At 43.1% G+C, this 11,214-nt stretch overlaps 1 protein-coding gene across 1 annotated transcript; it reads right to left on the reverse strand.

Moving 5' to 3' along the window:
• Positions 1 to 3,902: 3,902 nt before the first annotated feature.
• LOC148020337 (uncharacterized) lies at positions 3,903 to 10,109 on the reverse strand. The gene is made up of 6 exons (XM_087699681.1): positions 10,045 to 10,109; positions 8,684 to 8,715; positions 8,504 to 8,609; positions 5,738 to 5,872; positions 5,476 to 5,615; positions 3,903 to 3,931 (listed from the first exon to the last, which is right to left on the reverse strand). Exons 1-6 carry the CDS (start codon positions 10,107 to 10,109, stop codon positions 3,903 to 3,905), a joined length of 507 nt encoding a protein of 168 aa, XP_087555807.1.
• Between the last annotated feature and the right edge of the window lie 1,105 nt (positions 10,110 to 11,214).

Raw genomic sequence — 11,214 nt, forward strand, 5'->3', positions numbered from 1 at the left:
TTTCTGCACCAACACCTGCCAAATCTGGCTCTTCCAATAAGAGTAATTCGTACCATCAAGCTTAGTGATGTTGAAAATAGCATGATCAATGGACAAACGTGCCATAATGCAAGCTGGAAGATTGTAGATAGTTCAAAACTACTTGCTATTTATTGCAAAAAATGACAAAAAAATCAACAAAATCAAGAGAAAATGGCAAGAAAAGTGTAACCAAAGTTGCTGTCCATCAAGTACTAGTGAAAGTACATCATTTCAGAATATTTTAGCATGAAAAATCCATGTCAGTCCGGAGTTATATATGCTTGTTGTAATAAATGACAGCAGGGTATTGTGAGAGTCAATTGCTAACCAAATCACTGCACCAAGTTAATAAATGACAACCAAGACATAACAGCCATAAATGGGCATAAATTAGTACCAAAGAGTCATTAAGACCCTGAGCAAATACCCAAACATGTCACCAAAGAATCCGTCAGTGTGTAGGCATACCCCCTGGACAATAGGGCAAAGTATACATAACACTGGCATGACCTGACACCAGTGGGTGTATGCTCACTAGAGTGCAAAGCCCAAGCTTAGGTCAAAAGCAATTCCAAGATATCAGTACATGAACCATGCAACATGTAAGTATAAGAGATCCCAAAGTCTCAAGTTTTTACAAAAAATGCTCAAATAGCATAAACCTCCTGCTCAATGTCAGTCAAGCATACAAGATGCTCCCACTGGCACAAAAGGTGGATAAACGAGCTCAACAACTCAATCAAACCAAGTCAAAGTACCAAAGACAGGTAACCAAGTCAATGCCTCAATAGCATCCCAAGAGCATGACGGCTACATAGCGACTGAAGGTAGCATCCATGAGCAAGACATACATCCCAATAAAGATATCTGACAACCAAAGTGACATCCAATACAAAATTTCAGAATAGCAAATGAGAATCCAAGCCAAGTCTTCAGAGAGCACTAAAGCTCAACATGTATATGGTACATTGTGCCAAGGCAAATGCATCAAGCCATAGGCGTCGGATAAGCATGTACCCAAAGAGCATATAACTGTCAAAGCACTGACTACTGTCAAGCATAGACCAATGTCAATAAGTGTGGGTTGAAATAAGATCAAGCTCTCAAAAGCACCCAGATCCAATGACAAGCTCGAAGTCGTCCCTCGATGATCAATACATCATAGCATGACCCAAGACATACACCCGGAACCAATAGACATATGTCAAAGTATCAAAGATAGCTTCAGTCCAAGAGTATTCAACATGCATTTACTATTATAAACGATGTATTTATAGCCCCACAATCAAGCCAAAATCATAGCATTACTTGTAGCTTCAATCCCCCAATCAATCAGGATACAATAGGCATCAAACCGGTTATGTAGTCATGCCCAAACAAGCATAGGCATACAAATACATACTATCTCAGACTTGAAATCTATTGCAGAATATTTTGTCATCATAATTTGGTAAATCCAGCATCACCATCGCATCTGGAGCCTACCAAAACCCCAACTTAGACTCTTATCTTGCCTGAATCGGGTTTCGAATGCCTGAGATATGACAAAAAGAGTGATTTTTGGGCCAGATTTTGAAACAGGTGCAAAAAAACGTGAGTTGGCTGGGGGGGTTTGTTGTCCCACGTGTCAACAATGGGGCCCAAAGGGGGCACAAATGGGGTCCAAATAAGACCTACACCAAGCCTCAGCAAGCCTTGATGGAAGGAAGATCCAGGTGAAGGAAGCTCCAAGAGGTGTGAGCTATGGCTGCCCACAACATTTTGAAAACCCTATTTACCTAGACTTGTGGACTGAGATAAATCTATGAAATAATGAAGCAATACCTCAATGTCAATGCCCTAATGGTGCTTCAATAGGCCGGGAAGAAGCTCGGGAAGCCGGGGAGTGACAGGAGCTCAAGAGAATGAGCTATGGCTGCCGGGAAGGAGACCCAATGCGAGTGGGGAGTCGATGGGAAGCTGAGAATGCCACGAGCCAAGCTCAAAAGTTGGGAAGTCGAGCTCTGATACTAGTTGAAAGGTGAGAAGGATCGAAGCTTGCACTCGAAAGCTATGGTGGGAGAGCAAGAGCAAGAAAGAGAGAGACAAGAAATGGAAACTCCAACAGTCACAATGTGTGACCGGGCCTTCCTTTATTCAAACTGTCACTAAAAGAATAAAGAATAAAGTGACGGTGACGGGTTTCCACCACCTGCAGTGTGCAGTGGCGGTGACTGTCAGTGTAGTAAAACATGGGCGGCTAGGTGGAGGCACCTTTATCCCCAACAATGTTGAAAGGTGAGAAGGATCGAAGCTTGCACTCGAGACCTATGGCGGCAGAGCAAGAGCAAGAAAGAGAGAGACAAGAAATGGGAACTCCAATAGTCACGATGTGTGACTGGGCCTTCCTTTATTCAAACTGTCACTAAAAGAATAAAGAATAAAGTGATGGTGACGGGCACCCGCCACCTGCAGTGTGCAGTGGCAGTGACTGTTAATGTAGTAATATATGGGCAGCTAGGCGGAGGCACCTTTACCCCCAACAGCCTTCACCATTGAATTTGTCTATTTGCTCAAGCTCAAAAATTTTGAAGGAGGTCTTACTAGGAAATGTCTATCCTTTTGCAATGAGATTGAGGCTTACAAGGAATTTAATCAATTGGGAATTTCACATTAAAAATCTTATGTTTGTCATTGCAAGAATTAAATTAGAACCAGCAAATGAGTTGTTCTTAGATGTATCAAGAAACACAAGTGCCAAGAAGTACTAGATAAGTATCAATAGATATTATCTTGATGAGCTTGATGTTTATGCTTGATCTTCTGCTAAGCTCGATCTTCTTACTGAGCTTGATCTTCCAAATCTTCTTAATCAGGGTTGCACATGCTTTCTAGTTTTTTGTGATTTCCTTGCTAGATATTGAGTGTTATAGTAGATTAGAGTGGCAGTGACAAGCTTGAGCTAAAGGAAGTAAAAGATGATTTGAAGCTTAAAGGCTATGGAGTCCAGACTTAGGGCTTTTGAACCTAGCTGGTTTTCCCTTTATAGTACCACATAGAAGCAATCATCTCCCAAGATATTTGGTGAGGAAGAAGCTCAATAGTGTCTTAGCAAAGCTCTATGGTCGTAGGTTGAATCATGCTTCATGTCAGGAGCTAGGAGCGTATGACCAACGTAGGTGCAAATTTGGACAATGATATCGAAATTCTACAATGATGGGCTTAGGGCAGGGCAATGTTGATGTTTGAAGCGATACAGAGAAGCGTATCAAGAAAACACTTAGTGAGATTTGGCCTATAGAGAGAGATATGAGAGCTCCAAGTAGACAGGGTCATGTAGGCTATGGCTGCCATGAAGGTGGGGAGTGTAAATGAAGTTGGAAATGAAGTCAAAAACTTGGACTAAGCTGGAAAGAGATAAAGAGGAGCTGGGAGAAGAGATTTTAGAGTTGAGCCATGCTCACCATGGCTCTGATACCATGTTGAGAAACACAGATCTTGAGCATGGTTTAGCTATGGAGGATAGAATACATAGACATGAACCACCATGATGATGTAGACAAGAGACAATGACTATTACTCAAGTGAATTAGGTTCTAAGATTAAGTACTTGGACTCATAAACACAATCTTGAGTAGGACATGACAAGGACACAGATTGGAAGTACAAAGTACAATAGCATTGCATTGAAATAAGAACCAAGTACATGCTTATGTAGACTTTGGATTGTTCCACTCTCCTCATTGTGCTATGGGATACAGAGCAGAGCATCTCTTCCTAGAGCATACACCATTTGTCATATGTTTCAACATACTTTAGTTTCAATAGTTGCCAACTGATCAGCAAGAGTATTGATCTATGTTACATAATCTTGTATGGACCATCCTTTCTTTTGCATGGTGTTAACCATCAGATGAACAAGGTGGAAAATCTAAATCAAAAGACAAGGCCAAGGCAAAAGTTAAACGGAAGACAAATGCGCGCCAAGAAAACTATGAAAACACAAGAAGTGCAAAAAAGTCCTAAATCAAGGAGAAAGGTGCACAAGAAAAAGCGCAAGTCAATACTTTTGTAAAAGAGTGCAAGGTGCACCATGCTTTATTTTAAGGGCACCGTGCCCATGCAAATTGTAAAAGTAGATGGGTGGTAGGAAGGAAGTAGGAAGATAGGAGAATGATGGGAAAAAGGGCCTAGGCCATGGCCAGCCATGTATAAAAAAGGGAATAAGGGGATGACTGCCCAAAAGGGATTTAGGGCTTTGTATATAAAGTTCAAAAAGTGAATGAGAGCTCATTCTTTGGTGTGTGGCAAAGTGGACTCTTCTCTTCTTCTCTCCTTTTCTTCTCTTGCTTGCTCGTGAGTGCTTGAGGGAGGGAGTGTGAGGGAGTGAGCTTGGGAGAGTAAGGGATCTTGGAGGAGAAGCTCTCCACCATCCTCTCCCTTCTCCTCCTCTTCTCTTCTCTTCTTGTGTCTCGCACGTGGCTATGGAGGATGGAGCTTGGAGGAGGAGGCTTGAGGATGCTTGAGCTTGCATCATGAATCCTGGAGTTATAAGAGTGCTTGAGAGAGCGAGCAACTCAATTGGGCATCGAGGTAATCTCACTTCACTTGTAGAGAAGGATAGCGCATCAGCTATGTGAGAGGTAGCCATTAGTGCTCGCTTGAAACACTTGAACAATAAGGAGTTTGAGGGGCTTGGTGGTTGAGCTTGAGCTCTACCCTCTACATTTTTATTTCATTGCCGGGACCAACGGATTCAAGCTTGAGCGCTTGCACGCTTCAAATCAAGCAGTATTGAAGTAAGGGTTTCATCCCCGAACCAGAGCTTGAGGTAGGTAGGAGAATTAGGCATGTTAATAATTGAAAACAAGTAAGTATTTTTGGGTTTGGATGTGTAGATGAGTAGGCTAAAGAAGCATGAATGCTATCTTGTGATTTTTGTTTGCATTAGGTAGGATAGGATTAAATAGTGTGAGCACACAGTAGGGTTTTCGTTGTTATATAACAGGTTGAAACGGGGGAAAGAAGGGAAAAAAAAAATGAAACCTTGGGTTAAATGATGGTAAGAGGAGGGGGATTTTATTTTTGCGGGCTTTCATTTTCGTTCTTTTCTAATCAATCTCTTTTTTTCGAGCTTTTTCGTGCAACATATCCATTCTGCATATAAATAGTCTTACTTAAGGAGTACGACACATTGCATTTACATGAACACACACACATCAAGAAAACAAAACCAACGGAAAACTAGTAAAATATATTCGTGTCAAATAGTTGCAAGGTACACTCTTCCTAAAAACAAATCAAAGATTCCAATGCATGTAATCTCTTAGACAAAATCGGGCATAGTCACATGACGAAGTGTATAATAAACATATATATAAAAGTAGTAACAAAATGAAATGTCTAGAGTCTCTCGAAAAAAAAAACACACTCTCTCTCAGCATGGTACCGGTCCACACACTATGGTGGACAAACACTCCCCATAGAGCACATCATCTATTTCTAGACACATGCAATGTCTCATCTCCTCTGCACTGACCCGCGCCAAACCACCACACCCCGCAAACACATCCAAAACATAGTCGTAGCGTTTCGTAAATGTAGCTAGTAACCACCTAACCATATCACCAATCACATATCACCAATCAAGATACAGAATCTTTGCGGCCATGCAAGTAGAAACAATGAAAATACCATACCAGGTAACCTGAGAGCAAAAACATGCAAGACTACTTACCGAAAGAAAAGATGAGACCTCTCTGCTCCGCCTCTGACAATGACACCATCAACGTCCATGGGAAAGACACAATCATCCATCATGTAGCTACGATACGCTGGAAACAATCTCTCTGAAATCTTCTCCCCAGCCTCTCTGTCGTAGCAAGGCACAACATGACCAGCACGATGCCAAAGACACACAGTAAGATCAAGTACCTATTCACGAGTGGAAATAGAATAAGTGATCCATGTTTTTATTTAAAGCATGTAACATAAACTTTATTTAGAACATACAACCGTACGTTCAACGTATCCAACTTTGTTATCTTACCGCCTCTCTAGTAACAGGATGTCGATAAGCCTTGGAGTCACACATGAGTGTCCAAGTGCGGTGAAGCACAAACCCCACCCTTGCCGCATCCGTAATAAACTCATCTATATGCTCTGCTAAGCACATAGTGACTAAGAATCCCTGGTCGGCCAAATACTCGCGAGCAAGGTCCATACAACCCATAACTAGACCCTTTGAGAACGTGTTCCACTTGGGAATAGTCATGCCCTCTACAAACAACATTGGTATTATGATATATGAGAAGTGAGTTTGATGTAAACCTTGTGTGATAGAAAGCATAACTTACCCAATGGGATGGGACCTAGAGCATCCACAAGCAAGCTTGTAGGAAAATCCGCAAATATCAATCGAGCCACCTCTTGACATGGAACTCCATCTTTGCTATAAAGATGCATCTTTTGTGTTGCAAAAAACTTGTTGATGCTATACACAAAACAACATAGTCATTAATGCAAAGTAACCGATGATGCAATGCTATATGCAACATGTAAATTGATGTTCTTGCAATATGTAGTTGTCATGTCTACCTATCAAGGGCAAATCTATCAATTTGGGTCACATCCACTAATAGAGCATCGACATATGTTTGATACTGGAACCCTGCAACAATTATCTCAAAGTAATTTACTTTTAATAATCATACACGAATTTCAAGTTAATATAAGACTTCTCACCTACTAAATGGGTCATAGGTCGCCTCTCCCAATTCTCTCGACCAAGAGATGAATCTGCAACAAAGGAGGTGGTGGGCGCCATAGAGGACTCTGGCACATTTTTTCTCCCTGGATTACCTTGAGTACCCTGGGTGGCACCTTTGGTAGCCTTGGTTGCTTGCTTCTCTACAGTGGTGGGTGCGGTAAGCGGTTCATGAGTATCAACTCCCTCCTTGAATCCTACATAGTATCATTCACCCTTAGACTCCCATGCATGAGCACAAAAACTATTGCTACAAAAGCGACAAGATGTTTACATAGATTGAAGTACTTACTGTCATGCAGATCTTTCTCTTACTTAGGAATAACCCCCACAGGGTAATCCAGCCACCAAGGGCAAACACTTGCCTCCCATGCCGTCAATTTTCTATCACGTAATGATGGAGAATACATAGTGTTCTCGTCACGAACATCAATCCACTCTCTTGTGAATTGCGGAGCTGCATCCAGCCTCTTCTCTTCTACACATTGTAGTATCCACCTGCAACATTCTTGCCAATTACGCAAGCAAATGCATGCAATCTAATATGAAAATCAGACACACAATCTAATATGAAAATGCATGCTAACCTATAAATCACACGTTTGGCTGAAAACATAAGCTCTGGCATCTTCTCTGCAACATCTGAAGATTTCACTCCATCCAAGAGGTGTACAAAAGCCTACACAAGTTTCACAAGCACTTAACATTAGCACATATACATTTTAAGAAAGAACTTAAGAAAGCAATATGAATGCACTGTATTGAGTCAACCTGCATGACATGATTCTTCATGTTAAGCTTAAAGAACTCCTCAAATGAATCTGGTAGCTGTGGACCTTCTACTTGTATCCTATCAATCTGAAGTAGTGCCTCCGAATGCAAGTGAGCCCAATATGTCTCTTTCTTCATGTAAACCCGAAAGAGCTTATAATCACCAAAATGCGGGTATTGGGGGTCTTTGGCCTTTTTGAGACTCATAAGATGCAACAATATTTTTTTCTTGTGATGCACAACAATATACACAAATAGAAAGCATTGAAGAAAAAAACATCACATACACACACCTTGCATTATATATACAAATTACCTTTCCGCAGGGATTTTTGAGCTTGTGAGACAATACAGCTTGTCTCTTGTGATCTTGAGCATGCTTGCATCATCCCACTTTAGCCCAAATAACAACTTAAAGAACTCATCACCATTTTGGGGATTAGCAATGGATAGGTATTTGTAAACCCTATCCTTAAGGCGCTCCTCTTCCACCCTTGTAGCCTTCTCCAAACGTTTCTTCCTCTCTACCTCATCTAGACCAAGAGCCTCAAGCTTAGCAGTTTCTTTTGAGATGAAGACATGAAATTCATCCTATCATTCCAAAAAAAAACTAAATTAGAGATAGAAAAGCACATCTCATACAAGTGAGCCATAGAAAGAAAACCACCTTCCATACAAGCTGAGATATTAAACTGCAAGGAGAGTTATACCATGGAGCAACACCATGATAATACCTTGCCTCTATACTCATCTCAACCTCAGCCCACTTCCTCATGGCCGGACTCAATCTATCTAGAATGGAGTCTTTGTTTGCAATACCAAACTTTTGAAACATATACACCTCATGCGCAATATTTGGAGTAACATGAGCTCTGGCAATACTATTGAAAACAAACAAAAGCATAATATGAGAATGTAAGTGTAACATATTACAAAGAGGAGCATAGTTAAAGGAAGAAGACTTACGCGTTGGTGGTGTCTAGTGCGAGTAGTAGCTCTGCTTCCTTTGCCTTGGGCACCTCAATGAATTGGCACCGTACACTAACATGGTAGTGAGCACAGTCGGAGTACTCTGTAATTGAAAACCAACAAACATAAGAATGGGATACGAACATTCAATACTTGCATGTATAGTGGACAACTTACTTTCCTTGATGCGTTTCCACCACGTTTTAAGCCTGCGGTTTCCATCCCAAACCAAGAACTTTTTACCCTTAAGGTCTTGCCACTCTCTTCCAAGAGCCCTCTCAAAATCCTCATTTCTTTGATGCCATATTGGACCCCATTCATCTAGATTGCTGGCTGTCACAAACATGGTCTCCCCTCTCGGACCTTCAACTGACACAAGGAAGTGTCCCATAGTCTCAAGATAACCAGTGGAATCAAAGGAAGGAATCAACCACTGGGCATCATCCGTAGCAAATCTTATTGCCTCATGAGCCACTAATCTGCAAAGAGGCACAAGAGGAGGTAGCGTCCTCTTTTTTATATAAAATTGACTCAGCACATCCTTCATCAGTCCTAGAGAGACTTGCTTGCCTAAGTTCCTTGAGTGCTTCTTTTCTTTTTCATCATCATTCTCCCTTTGATCACTATCACCACTCACCTCTTCTTTGTCATCTAGACTATCATGCTGCACATTAGTCTTTGTAGGAGCAGATATTAATAAGTAAAAATTAAAAAAAGTAGCATTAAACCAATCATATTTAATACATAACATTGAACAAAGCGTCATATGTAAATGAAATGGACACATAAGTGACTACCTGTGTGCTTCGCAACCCCATCAATTGTATTGGAGTCCCCATCCACTTGTGCTTCATCATCAATGTAGACACATCTTTTTGGACCACGTCCTTTCTTTGTTGAAGGAGTGTCCACTGATCTCAAACGTGATGATGCTTCTTGCTCTAAGATCTGCCCAGGAACACATCCTGAACGTAGCTTCATACAGACTTCACGGCTACTATGAGGTGACACACATTTCTTTCTCTTTCTAAGCACTCTTTTAGGTGCCATAACTTTCTCTACACACTTACAAATAGATACACAATCAACCTCTTTAAGATTAACAACACAATCAATCTCTTTAAGATTAGCAACACAATCAATCTCTTTAAGGTCACGGGACAAAGCCACGGACGAAGCCACACGCTTGTGCATAAGCCCACGGATCATCCGCGCGGACGCGGACGATTGGGGGGTTCAATCTCTTACCTTATTCTCACGAAGCATATGGGACGAAGCCACACGCTTGTATCCATGGGGGGTTCAATCTCTTACCTTGGAGGCCCGTCGGACGGAATACGGGACAGTTGCCATGGGGCATAAGCCCACCCATTGTCTGCGTGGACGCGGACAATTGGGGGGCTTCAAGGTGTTACCTTGGAGGCCCACACGACGGCGCATACCAAATGACGGGACAGTATACAGGTTGGTTGCCACAGGGCATAAGCCCACCCATCGTCCGTGTGGACGCGGACGATTGGGGGGCTTCAAGGTGTTACCTTGGAGGCCCACACGACGGGACGGCATAACCAAATGATGGGACGGCATACGGGACAGTTGCCATGGGGCATAAGCCCACCCATCGTCCGCGTGGACGCGGATGATTGGGGGGCTTCAAGGTGTTACCTTGGAGGCCCACACGACGGCTTAGCCCACACGAAGCATGACCAAATTAACAAGCTAAAGCGTGACAAAGCTTAAGCATGACCAAAAGGCACGTGACAAAGCGTGACAAAGCTTAAGCAAATGACCAAGCTTAAGCCCACCCATCGTCTGCGTGGACGTGGACGATTGGGGGGCTCAAGATATTACCTGGGATGGACAAAGCCGTTGATATCGTGGATTGGGAGGCCACGGACGAGGCCACGGAAGAAGCCGTTGATTGGGAGGCCACAGACGAAGCCGTTGATCGTCGCTAGTGCTGCAGGAGTTACGAACAGTCGCGCAGGATACGAACAGTCGCGGATGCTGCGAGAGCTGCAGGAGTTACGGACAGTCATTGTGGGGCACCGTCGTGAGGCACCGTCGTTGTGGGGCACCGTCGTGAGGCACCGTCATTGTGGGGCACCGTCGTGAGGCACCGTCATGAGCTACAGGAGCGAGACCGTTGTGGGGCACCGTCGTGAGTTGTGGGGCACCGTCGTGAGAGAGAGACAGAGAGAGGGAGAGAAGGGAGAAGGGAGAAAGAGAAGGGAGAAGGGAGAAAGAGAGAAGGGAGAGAGAGAGAAAGAGAAGGGAGAAAGAGAAGGGAGAAGGGAGAAGGGAGAAAGAGAAGGGAGAAGGGAGAAGGGAGAAAGAACGGAGAAAGAGAAAGAGAAGGGAGAAGGGAGAAAGAGAGAAGGGAGAGAGAGAGAAAGAGAAGGGAGAAAGAGAAGGGAGAAGGGAGAGAGGGAGAAGGGAGAGAGAGAGAGAGAGAGGGAGAAGGGAGAAGGGAGAGAGGGAGAAGGGAGAGAGGGAGAAGGGAGAGAGAGAGAGAGAGAGGGAGAAGGGAGAAGGGAGAGAGAGAGAAAGAGAAGGGAGAAAGAGAAGGGAGAAGGGAGAAAGAACGGAGAAAGAGAAAGAGAAGGGAGAAGGGAGAAAGAGAAAAGGGAGAGAGAGAGAAAGAGAAGGGAGAAAGAGAAGGGAGAAGGGAGAGAGGGAGAAAGAGAAGGGAGAAGGGAGAGAGAGAG

The sequence above is a fragment of the Lygodium microphyllum genome, chromosome 19 (genome assembly GCF_053477565.2).
Source record: "Lygodium microphyllum isolate KBCC chromosome 19, Lygodium_microphyllum_v1.1.10, whole genome shotgun sequence".
Classification (NCBI taxonomy): Eukaryota; Viridiplantae; Streptophyta; class Polypodiopsida; order Schizaeales; family Lygodiaceae; genus Lygodium; species Lygodium microphyllum.

Bases quoted from the DNA above. Each gene is read 5' to 3' on its own strand.
- LOC148020337 (XM_087699681.1), bottom strand. From the start codon at position 10,109: ATGGCAACTGTCCCGTATGCCGTCCCATCATTTGGTTATGCCGTCCCG. The intron at 8,610-8,683 runs GTAAGTTGTCCA...TTTCAATTACAG, and splicing joins GTGGAAACGCATCAAGGAAA to AGTACTCCGACTGTGCTCAC. The intron at 5,616-5,737 runs GTAAGTAGTCTT...TGATATGGTTAG, and splicing joins AGGTCTCATCTTTTCTTTCG to GTGGTTACTAGCTACATTTA.